Here is a 19,156-nt window from a genome sequence, read left to right as displayed (position 1 = left end):
GGGATCTCCAGCAAGATCCCTGCCTCCACTGCCAACACTTAAATGAGGTCTGAGAAGGGGTGGATCCTGGTTTCACCCCTTCCTGTCACTCAGATGCATTGCATGCACCTGAACTCCTCTGGATTGGCCCTGCCTTCTCACCAGGTGCTCAATCACTGCTTCAAGATTTTACTTCACATTTCCACTACACCTCTAAAACATAGAGTTTGCATGCTTCTGAGTGTATGAAAAGTGCATGCCAACTGGAATTTGATTTTGTTCTAGACTTTTTAGGATTTGCATACAAATGTAATGTTATGTAACATGATGATAGATTTGCAACCATCAGGACTTTGGAATGTTTCTTGTGCAATGCAGGCTGCAATTACCTTGAGAACAATTGTTTTTAACTCATAAAATGGAAATACATCTGATCATAACCCAGTTTTGAAAGGCAAAGCAATATAAAGAATCACAGAATCATAAAGATTGCAAAAGACCATTAAGATCATCTAGCCCAACCACCAACCCGTCCTCACCATGTCCACACATCATGTCCTTCAGTGCCACATCCATGCAGTTCTTGAATGCCTCCAGGGACAGTGACTGTACCCCCTCCCTGTCCAGCCTGTGCCAATGCCTCACAACTTTTTCTGAGTTGCTGTTTTTACTGATATCCAACCTGACAGCAGACTATTGCAGAAACCTACCTGTGTCATCAGCCAGGGGAGGAAAGTCGGGGCTTTTTCCACACTTCATGTAACTATACTGCATTTTACAGCTGCAGGTGGGGCAAGGCCTGCTAGTTTCCCAGAGCTTTTGGCTTTGTGTTCCTACTCTTCCATGCCACAAAGGCTTTGCTGCCAGTTACATATCCGTTACTGCTTACAGAGGTCCCTCTTGGCTCATGCAGCACCTCATTCTCGTTTGCCAAACAGACCCCATGCAGGTTCAAATGGTTTAACTTCATGCAGTGGAGGCATTTAGAGACCTACGGGCACTTTGTTTAATCATGATGGTGCATTACAAGCAGCTGTCCCTGAGAGAAAAGCTCTTATTGCACCTTGAAATGATACGCACAAAGCAGTCTAAGGTGACAGCTCAGGGATGATCTTCACAAATACTACTGAAGTTCTGAAAACTTAATTTGAGAACAGACTTCAGGCAGTGATTGCAGCCTTAGCACCCGATTTGTTGAACAGTGTGGTGCAATGCGGTTTTAGATTAGACAGCAATTTAGATACAGATTGCCCTGGCACTTTGTGTTTTAAGGACTTTTATGGCCATAGGTGTGTAGTGCACCTCAGGGACCTATATTACCAGAAATTCTCCAGCACTGCCTTTGGATGTGAAGGGTGAAGAGGACGGAAAAGGAGTGCTTTTTGGCCATACAGAAAACGTGTGTGCCTAAAAGTACGTATGTGGTAAACACTGACAGTCCTTGATGCTCTACTGCAGACAGTAATATAAAATGAAATATTATCTCATGAACAGATAAACTTGTAACTTCTGTCTGCTGCAGCATTAGTGACTACGTGTGTTGAACTGAAGCTTTCTGAGTGCCCTTTGAAGAAATCCATAGTTCTCATTCACTTGGCATGCAGTCAACACAGCTGCAATTGCCAGGCAGTCTCAGATACGATACCAAAATACTGGGTACTGAGGTGGCTGAGAAGCAGAGGAGACAGACAACATTGGCAACAGCACGTTGATCACGATTCATACCTGTAATAAATGCACAAAATTATGAAATCACTCAGAAATAAAGCCAGCAGGTGTCAGCACTGGTCTGCACATGTGGAAAACAAATCTATCCCTGCTTGGGAAGCTGTTCTTTATTTTTGTTTTTAAACCTGTATAGCTGAATAGATGTGTACATGCAGTTGGGGATAATTTCACTTCATTAGCTCAGTTTACTGGAAAAGTAATATCTGTAATATCTTGTTCAGATGAAAAAAATACTTAATGTAAACGATGACCAGTTCAGCAAGAGCTGGACTAAAGAAATAAAATATATTACAGTTTATGTTACAGTTCATCATTCAGACATAAACTTTGTATTTATAGGTCACTTTGTATTTTAGCTAAAGGAAAAAAAAAATGTTACGCTGATCAAAACTGAAGCATTTCTTCAAACATTCTAGAGCCGATTTTTCTTGGTGACTGATCCAGGACCCTCTCCTCTCCCTTTCCAATCTCCAGCTTTATTTTAACATTATGTTTTGGCACTGCTTCAGGAGCTGCTCCGTTTGGCCACACAGCAAGGCAGTGATGAAAATCAAACACCCGTATCTGAAATATTGGTATCTTGATTATACTTGTATCAAATACATTACAAACATAACAGAGAGGTCACCACAGAAACATCTACATTCTATTTAGTTACACCAAATGTCAGCTGGGTTGATTCGTTAAAATATAGCTAATGTCTTTTACTTACAGCTTCACAGTGATTCTGATGGTGGAAAAGAAAAACGTAAGTAGTCTCTGACATCTGTTATTTTGTTATTGTGACCAGGCTCACTGAATGAAATGGAATTACTCAGGGTAATAAATTGAAACCCACGGAACAAGAAGGAATTATTAACACAATTAAGGGCAGAGAACTTTTTTTTTTTTTTTTAACCTTTTATAAATGCCATACCACACACTTATTAGACTAAAAAAAGCATTTATTATAACAGATTTATAAATATTGTATGTCACTGTTAAATAGCTAACAAGGCTCACTTTAACACCAACGTTTAGTATAAAACAGATGTTACAAAGCAATCCTTTAGGGCATGCATTGATTGTAAAATAATCCCATAAGTTACTATCATTCCATTATGTATTCATCCACTGTTATTTTTATTCAAGAAGACTGATGCATTAATATAAATAAGTTTAAATGCTCACTGTCTTCAAATGGATTCTGGGTATTGGCATACAGAACTGAGTCTAGTAAAAGAAAAAAAAAAAAACAACACCAAAAAAAACAGTACACCACTTAGCACTATACTTACAAAGTGCTTCTGTGTATCAGACCTAATTTTCATCTTGAGAATGCTGAATGAAATCAAAAGGTGCAGATGACATTTCAGTTTCAACCATTACAATTTATGTAACACAAATCCAAGTGGCAAGTGTTAATGTAGTTATGACAGTCTGCTTAAGTGCTAAGAAGTTAAAGCAAAGCAGATCTCAGACTATATTAATCAGAAATGCCAAGACATATCTAGCATCTGACTTCACCTATACAGAACTCACAGTGCTTCAAATATGTTGACAAAATTTATCTTCCTAAATGAAGGCTGGGGACATCACTGAGAACTACGATCCCATTTTTCTAATGAAGTTAATAGGTTTGGGATTCCACCTTTGACTCTCTGTCAAGACTTGAATGATACTGCCAGCTTTAGTGAAATCTGGTCATTCTTACAATTTCAGCTTTTGTCATGGGGTTCATATCACCACGAAAAAACAGAAGACCATTGTTCTATTATTAGGTGAGCAATTTAACATTTCAGTTGCAGATATGGAATTTGGGGTTTAAACAATACGGTTTTTGCCTCCTACATTTTAAGTATGACATCCATTGTTTCCTCTGCTGTTATCCTGACAGTCTATATGAAAATATTTCCTTGATTCTTTAATATCTTTTTTTCATCTTGTTTGGGAAAAAAGAAGAAAAAACAAACAAACCCAAAACAATAATAATGTGAGACTAATTTTTTTCCACTGAAGAAGGCAAGAAGTTAATATATTAAAAGAGCAAATGTGATCCTGTAACAGGCAACATCACTGTTTTCATATATATTCTTCTGTATCACTGTCCAAAAATACCAGCTAGGAGTAAGGGAACATGGAAGATTTTCTGTTTTGTTTTAGGTTTTCATTTGTTTGCTTTTATTTCCAAAATACAGTCTAACCTTGTGTTTTTAAGCCGTCTTATATAATTTTTTCACATCCCTTCAACACATTTAGTATGCCTAAATATTGATTCTGGGAAGAATATTTTTCATTCATCTGGTTGTGAAAAATCAATAATATTTTCGTTCCTTTGCATAGAATCTAGGTGACTTTTCCCCATAGTTAGTCTTCTACTATTAGCAACTTACAAAATTGCAACTGAATGATTTAACAGAGAGCTCTGAGATTAAATTAGGTAACAGACTGCAATCACTTTGCCATGAGTAGGCATTGAAGCCATAAAAGATTTGCAGCTGCTTAACACATTTGAAAAATCCAGTTCCTTCCTTAAAAATGTAAACATGAATTTGCATTAAGCAGCATTTAGAAACAACTCAGAAGATTACTGCTAACAGGCAATTCTGTAATGACCAAGCCTATATAAATAATAGCACAGTACTTTTAAAGAATGTTTCTTAAAAGTGTCATATAAAAATTCCCCTTGTAAGGACACTTTTAAGTGGTCTCTAATGCACATCAGAACTGGTCTATACTGAGCAGTAGCTTTTATACAAACATGGTCTGTGAAGTTCTCCCCTTGCTCCCACCTCACATCAATATGAGCAAGCATCCCTGCCTCTGTAACAAACATGGAAGCAAATTAGGAATGAAAGCTATTGAAATTACTTGGCAATTCAAGGGAAGAAAAATCTGCCCTTTTCCTTATAGCAGTTCCTTTGCTATTGCCAATGCAATCACAGATTTTCAAAGTAACGTTTGTTCAGTCTGCTTTTTCACATCTACAAATTCCACAAGATGCATAAGCCCTCCAAAATTACACTGGTTTTACCTCACTACCTGTACCCAGATGGGAGAAATTAAATAATGGAATATAAATATACATAGTTTTATCAAAACTCATCATAAGATAAACTGAGAGTTACCTTGGTGATTATTTTAATAACAGGTGTAGAAAAGGAAGGTTTATCTAGATCTTACTATATCTGCAAAAAAATCAGACACTCAGACATATGAACTCCACAGAATAGTTAGCAAAAGATAGAATAGTTGGCATATGGTAAATAAATAAATAAGCTTACAAATTAATTTTTATACTCAGAGATTTTCTTTAGATTGCCAACAGGCTTACAGTTAGACCCCTGTCTGTGCTGGGCAAGCTGTGGAAGAACTATGCTACAATGCTACAGAAACCTTGATAATGCAATTTCAATTAGGGGAAACAGACAATGGGCAAATAAAGCTGTTAAGATTTAGAACCTCCCCTCTTCTGAGACTCAAGCAGTCTGTGACAGAGCCAGTGAGCAGGTACACACAGCATCCAACTGCTACAGTCACACACAGGATCCTGGCCTTTCTTCATACACCTCTAAGGGCAAGATCAAGCCTCCCACTCAAATCTTGGAGCTTTTTGGGAGCACACATCTCAAGGCATAAATTGGACTTTTTGCCCTTACAACAGCTAGGACTGCAAAATAGTTTAATTCCTGTTCTAGATTCTGTTGCTTCTTTGTATATCAAGTAAAATTTCCTTGTGATTTACATGCATTTTTGCCACATGTAAAGTCATGCAAAAATAGGAAGTACGACAAAACCATGAGCTCTTCTTCATCCTCCAGTCTTAATTACAAAGTCTACACTCATCTGTCCTGAAGTATTTGAGGTCGCCTCCACATCATCATACATTATCCACGCAGACTGTTCCACCTGCTCACCACATGCTGTGGCTCAGGGTTGAAATGGAAGGTGCCATTTCATGCAGGGTGGGCACATACGCATCTCTGTGAAGCACCAGAACAACTGTATTACTGAAATATGTTTCTACTTCTACTGTAAATGTAAGGCTCTTCACCAGCTGCACTTTGTATAAAATATTCGCATTTTCACAGTAGGCATCTCTGAAAAAGAGTGATGCTAAACTTTTTGTAATTCTGCCTGTGAAAGAAGTTTCCTTCTCCTAAAGCTGTTACTGAGTACTTTTCACTGGGAAACCGTTTGGAGAAAAAGTGTAAAAACAACATATCAGTGTGCAATGTATCGGTATGGCAGGGAGTCACAACGTTAATTTACATGCTAGTAAAATGAGCAGGTTTGTAAATGAGCTCCAGTTCTGCCTCTGGAGTGCCAACAGCTAATGTTCCCAGAAGAAATCAAAGACCACAGGTCTATGCTCTAAAAGGAGGATAATTTACTTCTTTTTAAATGTCTGATGCAGTATAAGGACAGGAAAATAAGGGGAATAAAGACTAAAAAGAGTACCGCCTCTTCCCTTCCCCCTCGACTCACAACAGTAGAGAGAAGTGGAGTATCATCTACAATGCAGACTTCTAACTGTGACCTGGCTGTTTGGGAAAGCAGCTTTCAGTCCTCCTTGCCTAGTAACTCCTCTTCACAGCTGGGCTAAGACCTCTCAGGATCATCAGATGTGAACACAGGGACAGGACATAGGCTAGTGACTAGGAGCACAATACTTTTCAAAGGAAGACATTAACACAGTCATAACACCATTTCACAGTAGTCACTGAGCACAAGGAGAGCTTTTCTTTTTGGTCCAGTCTTAGGATATGGCAACCCAATCAAGCTTCAAAGCTACTACCCAGGCAGTTTGTTAATGCATGCATTGCTCCAGTTACTCTCTAATCTTTGCAGTGAAGACAAAAAAAAAACTTTCAGAACTTTTAACCGATTTGGGGAGTTCGATTAGGGTAGCTGCAAGTACTTATTTTCCTGCTACCCAAATATTGCAGTGCCCATCAATAAAGACAAGGGAGCCTCAGAGGGGTTTTAAAATATCTATTTAAAACATTATCTTCCAGAAACAGAATAATTCGCTTATAATGCTATAACTGTAGATGAAAGCATCATCCCGTACCCAACAACATTCTAAAATCATTTAAGCTTTTATTTGGGAAAAAATAAATAGCATCTAGAAGTGTCTCAACTATCCATAAAGTTATTTGATTCCATTGAAGGAAAGCAAACTTTATAGAGGTCTTTATTCTCTGTTTCTTTCTCCTGTGCCTAAATTATGGTTAAATTAAATTATGCCTAAATTATTTCAGGCCGAACTTGGTATTTGTAGTGGAGTACCTGTCACACACTACAGTCAAAACACAAGGTCCCTTTGTGATAGGCACCATCATAAAGAAGCTGACTGCTCCTTCAAATAGCTTATGAACTGTAAGTATACAAAGTTATAGATAAGACAGACTGCGTGAGCAGAAGGTGTTATGGTTAACGTAACAAGCTATGGTCAGAGCTGAATATGGTTCTGCATGGAAAGAATATATTCAAGATTGCTAATTAATGCCTTATGGTCCTTTCCTGTCTTATCTTTCTAATTAATTATCTTTGTAATTAGCAACCAAATCAAATTTCCAAAGACCACTGTACTGTAAACCTTTCTAAAGCCTCTGCTTCTGTGTTATGTTACCCTGCAGCAAGTTATTCTCACTCTCAAAATTAAAGTGCTTTGGAAATGTGTTATTTAATAGCTGCTTATTGGTAGTCACCATAAAGAATCTAAAAATGATCCAATTTTCAATTGCTTTGAAGAGAGCTACTTTGTAGTAACTGTACAGCAGGGATCAATCCTACTTTTAAGCATTAGGAAAGAAAACATGAAAAACAAAATACTTTCCATGTTCACTTAAATGTTAATAATTATTAGTTATCATATTAAGCTAAGCACCAATGAATTAAAGCCTTTTCATTTCTCTCATAGCCTTTTTGTTCTCGTATTTACTCCCAACTACCCATATCCAAGTGCTTGTGCCTTCTTTGTGTTCCTGAATTTGGAAAGCTCACAGTCCTGCTTTTCCTACAACTCCCAGACAAAGTGCCACAATACAACAAACTTTCTTCTCTGAAAAAAAAAAAAAAAAAAAAAACCCACAAAAAAACACCACTTATCCTACCTCCTGATTCTAATTTATCATCATTATTTTCAGCATTCAGTTCTCCTTAAACATTCTGCTGAACACTTAGAGAATGCACAGTTGCTTTTCTAATACCTGTGAAGCAGTATACAAAATCTTAGAACAGTTTACCAGGGAGTAATAATAGCTCAGCCATAAATGTAAATGCCAAATAATAGATTGCTTGGCTGCTTGTTGTGGACTTTTATTTCCTCCCAGTTAATCAGAAATGCTTAATTAGTGCTAATTAAGTATTTTGAAGCTCAAGGATCAAGGTCATTTAGAAGTGCATATCTCTGCTAATATTTCAAAAAGAGAAAAATACAACAACAAAAACACCAGACAGAATGCTTAAAAGTAACCTGGGAGGGGGAAAAAAAAAAAAAAGGAACTGTATTTCTACCCTAATTTAGAACATGGGTACATCTGTGGCCTGAAGCAGTTTATGCTTTGCACTGGGCATTCCCATAAGTGGCTGTGCTTCAGCTCTGACCTCACTATTGCTTTAGAGCCTGAACTTTCAACCTTTACACAGCTCTGACTCCCTGCAGCGTGCTTTACAGCGCAAAGCAGCAATACCTGTGTTGTACATTTACCTTGGTATTAGTACTGCCATATTTAACATATGTCTCTGCCTAGGTTTAACCAGGCTATCCCTAAGTGCAGCACTGTATTAAAGGAGCCCAAATGGGTTTCTATCACACTTCAGTATGCTTCAGTTATTAGATTAGCCTTTTAGTGGGTAATCAGGGAAATGCAGTAAATAAGGCCATAAACTAAAGTAGCCCTGAGGCTACTTTGAGTAGCTGTAATTTCAGAAAAGGGTATCTCAGCTCCCTAAACTGCCTATGCTTTAACACAGGAGAGAAGGAATTAGCCCTAATAACTTCCTCACTTCACCTGGCTGCTTACTATAAAACTCATTATCCAAGACTTCAGCTCTCTGTTTCTGCTAATCTTAGACCTCTGTTTTACAGTCATGAATGTCCAAAGCTGACCTTCCTTATCAGGTGGCTTCCACTACATATTTTATCAGATAGTGAGCTGGCTATTCAACTTGTGGAAGGTAATTTACACGAAAGAAGCTACTATGTGCACCTTCAGAGTTCACTTCAATTTGCATTATTTTCACCCCTATTTAACCTTAGTCCAGCAATTTTAAGCAAACATATCCTTAAAGACATCAATGCAAATGTTACATGTCTCTGAGAAATCTTTCTCTAAAAATAAAGGTAATAAAGGATTTGTGATAGAGTTTGCTATTCCTTTTCAAGCCTGTTTCACATACTTGAAGAATTGCTTTCAAGAATGTAGAGCCTAAAAAAAAACTATTAACTTCATTCCATGAAGAATGATGCAAATCCAACAGAGCTTGTTACTTTTTTTGACACTATACAGGAATGAAAATACAAAGAATGTCTATCACATATTTTAGCAGATCCTACATTACAGAGTCCTTAAGTGCATCACATTAGAGAGAAATTTGGTGCAATAATGCAAGTTGGGAAACAAATGAGCAGCTGTACCCAAACACACTCAAATGCTACACCTATACATGTCACGTGAATGACAGAAATTCTCTACACAAATTCAGTTTTCAGAACATTCTATGGCTCAAATGTATTTTGACACTTTACAGTTTGATAATATTTAGCATTCATCTTTGTATAATTTATCGGTGATAAAAAATTGAAGTGCATTTCCTCTTTAACCCATCTTTTCCACTGTAGCTATGTTTCAGCAATGATTTGATGAAACAAAAGATACTGATCTTTTTATTAATTCCTATCTCTCCTTACAAATAATCTCAGTTATATTTCCATTTCTTTGTAAGCAAATATCTGCTGCCCATATTCACCTTTAACATGAACAGGATATACAAGAATACAACACAGAAAAACAGATTTCTTGGTACTACTGCACAACTATTTAAAAACATATTTACACATCAGCAACATTACTACTTTTAAATTAAAAAAAAATCTTCATTGATTGGGAGGATGTGCTATGGCTTGTTAGAAACTTCAGTGTTCTCTGTGGCTTACACTTGCTTTTCCTATGTATGGAGAATTCAAATGACTGCATTCTCCTTTCCCTTTGTTTACATAATGTAATATCTCACACAAGCAGATATCTCACACAAAACAAGCAGGTATTTCTTTCAAGAAGGTTGTTGAAACACTATTGTTATAAAGACATTGATCATTTCTTTCCATTAAAAAAATCCTGTTCATGCTTGATTATGCAAGGCTAGTTTTTGAAAGTATCAGAGCAAATAAACCTTGATCAATATTAATTAGAAAAAAACATCCAACTATCCATTATGGAAGGGGAGCTTTTTTACTGCAGTGTCAGCATCCTGATCCTAAGTTCAGAAACCACACTTGGACTTTCTCTGCACCAGAAGTACCAAACGACATTATAATATTTTCCCAAATTTGCTTTCTAGAAGCGATCTGGAAGGCATTTTTTTGTTATTTGATAAGATGTGCATCACGAAACTCTCCTAACCACACATACAGACACACCTCCCAAACACACCTACACACACACACACACACGCACTTATTTTACAAAAGTCTTCGTTAAGCAAGTAGTCACAACACTGAATATCGTCTCCTATTTGTTCATTCATTATTCTTAAATGATTTGTCACCACTCAGCCACTCAAAAGATGGTGATTTCATTCTTCTGAGAAGCTAACCATGTTCAAAAGCAGCTAGATGACAATGGTGGTGTGATATAAATTCCAATAGAAATATGCATCATCCATCATATATCCAACCATCCTGAGAAACTTTCACTGGCAAATTCTCGTTACTTTCCAGAGGTCAAGGGGTTCCCATCAATAAATAGAAGGTCAGTGCAACAATGAGGAGCAAACAGAATGGAGAAGAGAAGGTCTGATAGGCAGCTGATGGCATGAAAATATCTTCATACTTGTAAATACTGACCACACGCTCTGATACAGGTGGTGAGTCTATATCGTGACGAGTTATAGAACCTTTAATAGGCAAGGGCAGAAAGAAATAACATCAGCTGCATTTGATTTCTAAAGATTTATCAAACAAATAGGTAGAAAGACTTAATTTTCATACACAGAAGAGCATGCAACATTACAATGTCAGTGAGTAGTTATTGCTCTGATTTCTAAAATTAAACTTCTGAATAAAACAAATGACATTCAAGTAAACAATAATCATCCTTCAGAGGAATTCAGAACTTCCAGTTATGATCTGTCCTAACTTAAATTTAGCTTTGGAGAGTGGGAACAATAGCTGCATAACCAAGAAAATATGATATGTAGGACTCTGCTAGCTATCTCACCTTCCTGTTTCTATATTCTTAAGACTGATGCTGCCAAAATTTTAATTCATTAAATATATAAGTAAGAACAACGTCACTGAAAAACATTTATCTATTTTGATACCTAAGTTGTCAGTAGCACAGATATCAACTTACCCTGAATTGCTGGACCCCAGGCAAACAGATAGTACCAATTCAAGTGCAGATCTACAATAGTTTCCTCTCGGGGAACGTATACAGGACGCTTGAATCGACAAGTTACACGATTGTTTTCAAAAACCCCCTCTTCATCTCTAGCAGGATTTCTCTGGATTTCTTTAGCCCATTGACCAACGTTGTAAAAGTGCTGTATTCGGACTCTTCCGTTATCATCATGAACACAAGCCATGACATCATCTCCTCCCTACATGGTAAACACATTTTAGCAGAAGGAAAACAAGTGTCACAAAGCATTTCCTCATTTATTTATACAACTTCAACTATTAGAAACAATCAAGACTTGGGTCTCTCACTCCCTTCTTCTAAATTACAAGTACACAGATATTCTTTTCCCTAGAAATGTTTCTTCATTCAGATTGAACAGCACGGACTAAATACTAGCAATTACTTATTCTCTCTTCATTCTTGTTTGGATCTAAGATCCAAAACAACCTAACATACACAACACATTTATAAGGCATAATATCACCCTGACATCACACAATGGACGAGCAGAAGGCTATTTTCTTTCATAATGTGTGATTTTCTGGGATCTTGCTTCAGTAAAATTGGTGGTCTTGATTCCTTTATGTGTGCAAAATCTACTGTATCAGAATTGCAGACAGAAAAGCAGTATAACTTAATAAGTTAGAGAAGATTAATCTACTAAATCTGTATAACTATTATCATAAACTACAGCCTGTCTTTTCTAATCTCATGTTCACTTATGATAATATAACTTCTCATTTACCGTAAGAGAAAATGATCAGCAAACAGTAACAATACAGAATATTGTAGAATACAAGAAAAGATTAATCTACTTGTGCCCCTTCCCATCGTATAAACTACCAATCAAAGAAACAAGGGATAGAAAGAAGTGTGAGGCAATTGTTTGTGTTAGTCATTTACAGAAACATTAAAACAGTTGTTAGAATAGTTTATTTGAGGTAACTCAAAATTGCAAAGCACTGCATCATTCAGGTATTAATTTTAGGAGCACTGTCTTGTAGATGCCTTGCTGTCATGAACCATTAAAACACTGCAAGTTTGATGCATGCACTACTAGGTATCACTGCTATGTTAGACACAGGTCCTACTCTTCCAATACAAGTCCTTCTGATAGGTCACACTGATGCCACAAGCAGTGCTCACTGGCGTGACCATCTGTCAGTTTGCTGTTATGGGGAAAGGAAAGAAAAAGGGCACAGTGCATCTCTTAGGACTATGCCTATGAAGGCCTTTCTGTACCTAGTATTATTGCAGGCTAACCTTCCAGCTTTGGTCTTGAGCCTATCATTGCTTTCAAAGTTTTTTTTTCAAAGTTTAATTTTTTCTTTGCCTCTGAGTACCAATCTCTCATTTTTAAGTACAAAGAGGCAAAACAAACAAGCAAACAAAATAACCAACAAAAAAACTGTTTCCACATTCAGAAAAAAAATTAATTCTGCACCTCATTTAACAGAATGACATTACAAAATCCTGAGTAGGCACAAAAGCTTATGAGTGGAAAACTGTAATGTTATCTGAGACAAAGAAATAGGTCACAGGAGTTAAAAAAATCTGACAACCCAAAAACACTTTTTTTCCCTTGAACTTTTTGGCTATCCAGGCCACAATGTTTTCATCAGGGCCTCCACGGTACAGCCCCTTTCTCACAGCAAAGCTTTTGTGATGTAAAGTCATTTTATCATTAAAGTATCCCAGATTCCACAACATCTTCAAGCTACGACAAGGGATAAGGTCAGCAGGGGAACAAGAGAGAAAGGCAAACACCAGCTGTTTTAGTCCAGCTGACCGGTAGTTCTCATATCAAATTTATAATGAAAATCTTTCAGCTTCCATTCTTATTACTGGAAGCTGTGACTTTACATGCAGTTTGGTCCATCCACCTGGGCTGAAAGGTAACGTATGCTTTAAAGCATAGCTAGTGTGTCCCAGGGACTATCATACTGTACACACCTTCCAGCCACCAAGCACAAGCACAAGTCTGTCTGCTCAGGCAAGCTCATGGGCTACAGCACACATCCTCATGGTTGGGAATTGTGCTTATGCCACCTGCCCTGCAGAAAGTCATGTTTCTGACTGAGCGCTATCATGCAGGCAAGCTGAGTAGTTTATCTGCGCTCCTGAGTGAAATGGGAGGGAGGAACTCAGAGAATATGATGGGGTCAGGGGTGGGAACACAAATGGGGCTGCATTGGATGAACTGCACTCACAGGCTGAATGGACCTGAAGTCATGGGACAGGTTGGACTGAGTGGGCTTGCAAGGGAGCACGGGGAGGGAAAGTGATAGTGCAGTGCAGAGGATGGTTGAGAGGTGTGGCAGAGAGTCTGGCAAGATCACACTGAGAAGGTTTAAATGTACTTGAAAGCAGTTATTTCTCCAAAGTCTGACTAACCATTGAAATTCAATGTCTTTGCTTTGAGTGGTAGTACAGGTACACAGGTACAGGTAGTAAAGGAGTTACAAACTACTAACATAATCTCTAATAGCTTAGGGCCAAGTATTTAAAGTTACTGACCTGCCTTGAAAATCCTATTGACTACTTGTACTTTCCAGCATCCAAACTCCTCCTGGTATTTGGCTGTAAAACCATACCTCACAACACTCTTTATGACACAAAAGATTGCTCTCTCCATTGTGTTTATTTGCAGCGTCATACTCAAGACATAGTTACCCATGAGAGAAAGGCACCTGCCCTCATATTTTCTTTCTGATTCTCATTTTGGTCTGATAAAATGTTGCTAAGTTAGTGTGAGTCTTCCCATTGCCTCTCCCAGCTCTACAGCAGGATTTCCATGTTTTATACTTTTTCTGACTACTGCTTACCACTGAACAAGAAAGTACTCTCCTCTAACTAGCATTATAGAACACAGACTCAGTATTCTTCATGTACTCAGGAATATCTCTGCATGTGAAGACCAGTGTTATAAACTACATTTTAATCCTAAGCGTATTACAAGGATCACAAAAAAAACATTTGCAGAAGTTGTCTATTGCTCAGGTTTTTTTTTTATGTCCAAACAGTATATGTGCCTCTTTGCCCAGCGAAACACAACGACAAATAAGGCTCTTCACTGAACAACCAAGTAGATGAATGACCATAAAACAAAACTCAGTAAAATCCAGGAGAGATAGAAGAAGAAATCCTAACAGGATTGCTTTCTAGAGTATGTATCTAAGTGAGCAGTAGTCATTTTGTCACATATTTGTGGCTTTCCTGGAATAAAACACAGAGATGAAAGAAACAAGAGGATTCCCAGAGTTCTTAAATGAAAGCCATATATGTATCAGCAAAAGACAGATGATTTACTTAAGAATGGAACTATGTGATATTTAGTTCCTGATGTGCCTTTTGTCCAAGTAACACCAACATGAAAAACTCAACAGGATATTATAATAAAAAGACAAAAAGCTAATAATATTCAAACAGTCAAAGATAAACCAAAACACTGTTGCACTATTTAGCAAAGAAGGGAAAGGACATGCTACTAAGGATGAGGCAGTTCTGAGGAGACAGCAGACCTAGCTTCTGCTCCCCGGTGACTATTGGGTACTTTGCTTTCAGCAAGTCAGTTTTTACATACGTGCTCTGCTTCTGACACATAAAACATAAAGTATTGATATTCTGGCATGCAAAAGTGTTCACATATCAACGTGAAGAACTTTAAGAACCTTACCATTTTCTTGTCTGAGGAAAATCCCACTGCTACCCAGCCATCGGTATCAGCACTCAACTCAAATTCAACATCAGCTCCTATTCTACGATAACTTAGGAAGTAGTCACAGGTCTCTGCATTACAGCCAGGTTTGCCGTACCTAAATGGAAATGGAAAAACATGCAAACTTTGCCTTTCAATTTCTTGCTGTAGATATTATGTTTCTACAAGAAACACTAAAAGAATGTACTTTGGTAGAGTGGTGGTAAAACACAAATCACACTAAACTAAAGTAGTACTGTTAATTGCTCGCAAATATTACCTTTTTAGAATAAGAACATATTATGTTTAATCATAATGACAAGCAATTACATACGCACAGTGTTACTGTGTTGAAATGCCGAGTCCCTGTTTTGTAAGTTAGCGCTTCAAGAAAATGCAAAGATCATAAATTAATCTAGTCCACAACTCTGATGTCCTTAAATAATCTCATTTACTTAAACAAAACAGTCCTACACTGTAGAGTAGGTTCCCAAATAAGAAAAAAATATTCAAATGAATATGGAACATTGATCAAACTCTTGAATGCAATCAGTCAACATTTGCAAATGTAAAGGTACCTGCATTTTTATCAAAGACTGACCTGAAGCATCCCTTCGTTTTTCCACAGTCATCCACTCTGATTTTTGCAAATGGATCCACAGGAGGTGCAGTAGGAAAAGGGTAACCTGTAGAATGAGAATAAAGCATAACCAAAAAGATACGAGGAGAAAAAAGAAGTAACACTGAAGAGAAGGAGTTCCAATAGTGTTTACTTTGACTGGTGATAACTGAGCTGTACTGATGAGGGACTACCTTGTCACAGACACAGGCCCTCTATCAGTAGGTCCAGGATTGAGATACTAAAATAACATAGAGAAATGAAAACATTTCCTCAGGTTTGCAACATTCTTCAGGTGGGGGAGAACAGCGCTGGAGCACAACTTTGCTACAATGAGAGCAGGAAGCCTTCCACTGACCATGTAGGCTTTGGCAGCACGAACATGGAGCAGGGCATTCAGCTAAGGCTTGGGGCTCTCCGCTCGGCTGGCTCTTCGTGCATGCTTGGATCCCTCGGAATATCTGAAAGGAAGAGAATTCTGACTTCTCAGCTTTAGGAATGGATACTGAAGGGATACTTTCTCCTTTAAGAAGTACAGAAAACATGCACTGAGTGTGGAAGGGAAGAGTATCAAAACAGGCAATGCCTGCAGCAATGACCTACAATCACTTGTGAGGTAAGGCACAGAGGAGACAGATAAGGAAGGATCTATGACTCCAGGCAATAGCTTATCTGCTCTACTGTAATACACTGAAGACATGGCATGAACATCTGCAAGCAGACCTTTCCTCTCATAGAATCACAGAATCATTAAGGTTGGAAAGAACTTCTAGGATTATCAAGTCCATCCCCACCATGCCCACTATGTCCCTCAGTGCCACATCTATATATTTCTCAAATACCTCCAGGGACTTCACCACATCCCTGGGCAGCCTGTGCCACTGCTTCTACACTCTTTCTGAGAAGAAATCTTTCCTAATATTCAACTTGAATCTCCCCTGGCGCAACTTGCGGCCATCACTTCTCATCTTATTACATAGATTTTACAAATAGCCACCTTCAGTTTTGGTTCATCTAACCTGCAAGTGGGAAGGTTCTGTGTTCTTTTCATCATGTCAACAATGCACACCATAGGTTTTACTGTGAAAAACTTTCAATATTAAATATATGTTTTTCTCTGCAGATTGGTTTTGGCTTGCAGAGGTTCAGTTTCGTTCTATGAACATTGGTATTTTAATGTGATTTTAGTCTGCCAACTTAAAAACAAAGCATTAAGTTGTGAAGCCAGAAAGTGCTCTGAAAGTTGCAGGCTGCAGCATCTCCAAACAAACAGGAGCATGTGCCCTGCCCCCCAGGCACTGGGCTCCACAAGCCCCGATTCACCTTCTAGGTGAATCTGATAGTGCTGAAGGAGAGAGGAAATAGGCCATAACCCGCAAATTACAGCTTCCATTGGCCACACCATGAGCTAGGTAAAGCAGTCAGCTGGTTTAAGCATACAAAGCTAGCAACATTTCACAGCAGTTCATAGTGGAGCATCAGCACGAGACTGACTGTAGTACATCTACATCCCACCTTCTCACTGCTTCATTTTTTCCCACTTTATCCAAAATCTGTTTCGAAAAAGAAAAACGCGGCCGAATTTCTTGCCAGTCACGCCATCACACGGCTTTTTAACAATCCGATAAACCCCTCCATCACTCTTCCGTGCCGTCTCCCACACGACCGAGCGGCCGAGCATCGCACGCCGGCAGCCGCCTCCCACTGCCCTCGGCCGGGCCCTGAGCCCGTGCCCCGCCGCCCTTCGCTGCCTATGGGCCCGCAGACCCGAGGCGGGGAGTCCGCCGAGCCCGGTGCGGCGCGCGGCGGCCCGCGCGGCGGTGGCTGCGGGCAGAAGATGGCGGCAGGCGCTGGCCTTCGTCCTGAACGCCGCCGCCGCCGCCGCCGCCGCCCGCCCCGGCTCCGCGCGGCCCCCGCCGCCCGCCCGCCCGCCCTCCCGCACGGCCGCCCCGCGGCGCACCCTCCTCGGAGAGGTAGCGCAGGTCGTAGAACTCGCTGGCGAAGGTGCCGTACGAGGAGTCGTGGTGCGGCCGCGCCGCCTCCTCGCCCTGCTCCCCGCCGCCCGCCTCCCGCCGCCCGCCGCCCTCCTCCGCCGGGCTGGCGGCGGAGCCGGCCAGGAGCAGCAGCAGCAGCAGCCGCCGAGCGCCGGCGCTCCGCACCGCCATGGCGGCGGCGGCGGCGGGGTGGGGAGGCGGCGGCGCTGAGCGCGCCCGCCCCGGGCTGCTGCGCCGCCGGCAGCGCGGGGGCGGCGGGGAAGGAGCCGCAGCGGAGAGGAGAGACCGCCCCGGGGTCGGCGGGGGCGCGGGGAGGGAACGTAGGACGGGGCGTGGGACGGCCCCGCGTGGCGGCACCGCAAAAGGTCTCGGCGCCCCTGGAGCGGCGGGGCCGTCCCGCCCGCCTGCTGCACGCCGGGTCCGTGTGGGGTTGGAGGAGTTGTGAGGCGGGACCGAGTTACGTTCATCGCAGGTAAAGCAGCCGCTCGCTGGCAGCCGCTCGTTCGTTCTCGCATGGTGTGCGGCTTACCCGCGGGTGTGCGTGCTCCCACCTGACGGGGCGGCGGGCTTCGCCAAGCCACCAGAGCCGCGTTGCGCCCAGGTAAGCCCGGGCTGGCCAGCGGGACGGCGCGGCCCGCGTGTGCTTGTGCTGCGTGGTGCCCGCGGGTAGCACTAAGGCAGCGGCCTCGCACACTACTTCAGGGCTTGGTTGTGCCTTCTGGTCAGAACTCCTCGCTTTTTAGTGGGGTTTTGCGTGGTTGCACTTCCTCTACTCGGCCAAACTTCGGGGGGTGGTGGTGGGACGGCTGAACGATGTGCTGCAGTTGGCAGTACCCTAACAATTACAGTGACACCTTTCATTTCTGATCGCTGACGACTGCTTGGAGTTACTCTCAGATGGGGCTGCTTTTGGGGTGAGTCCATGCCCCTGGGCTGTCAGAGGCACTGACTGCTGCAGTGCTCCCAGCGAGCACCAAGTGCTCACTCCAAACAGAGCAGCATTCACTCAGGGCTAAAAAGTGCAAGAGTAATTTTGATCACATGCAAATTCAATGTGTTCTGAGGCAACCTATGTAAGAAGCTGTGGGAGAGCAGCACCATGCTCAGATACAAAATAATGAGTCTCTTCTTCCCCTTGCAATGCAGTTTGGCAAACTTTGCAGGGCCAATGGAAAACAAGCAAACAGCAATAGAAAAACCCTTACAAATCAGGCTAATGGGAAAATAAGGCTGTGGCTTATTCTTTCCAGCAATAATCAGCTCTGATGAAGGCCCCCCATCTCCTTTTGGAAATAGCCACCCAACTGCCATACTGCCTGTGAATAAGCATTTGCTCAGCACTGGAACAGCTGTCAGCTGTGTGCATTCTCTCCTCACTGGAAGCAGGCTTGAGAGCACTGTGCGATGCTTCACAGCAACAGTAAACATGTGGGATGTTTATCTGCATTGCACGCACTTACATGAGAGCTATCATTTAAATCTGACAGCTGAGATACTGTCAGTGATCGCACTGGAGCTGTGCTCATTTACA

General features: G+C 40.7%; 1 protein-coding gene across 1 annotated transcript; it reads right to left on the bottom strand.

The window, feature by feature from the left end:
• Positions 1-3,645: 3,645 nt before the first annotated feature.
• Positions 3,646-17,796, bottom strand: FRRS1L (ferric chelate reductase 1 like). Its single transcript, XM_048940603.1, has 5 exons — positions 17,592-17,796; positions 15,614-15,698; positions 14,992-15,130; positions 11,268-11,514; positions 3,646-10,809 (listed from the first exon to the last, which is right to left on the bottom strand). Exons 1-5 carry the CDS (start codon positions 17,794-17,796, stop codon positions 10,637-10,639), a joined length of 849 nt encoding a protein of 282 aa, XP_048796560.1. The 3' UTR covers positions 3,646-10,636.
• Positions 17,797-19,156: the final 1,360 nt, after the last annotated feature.

The sequence above is a fragment of the Lagopus muta genome, chromosome 3, assembly GCF_023343835.1.
Source record: "Lagopus muta isolate bLagMut1 chromosome 3, bLagMut1 primary, whole genome shotgun sequence".
NCBI lineage: Eukaryota > Metazoa > Chordata > Aves > Galliformes > Phasianidae > Lagopus > Lagopus muta.
Note: the sequence above shows the minus strand (reverse complement) of the source record. Positions and strands in the feature narration are given on the sequence as shown.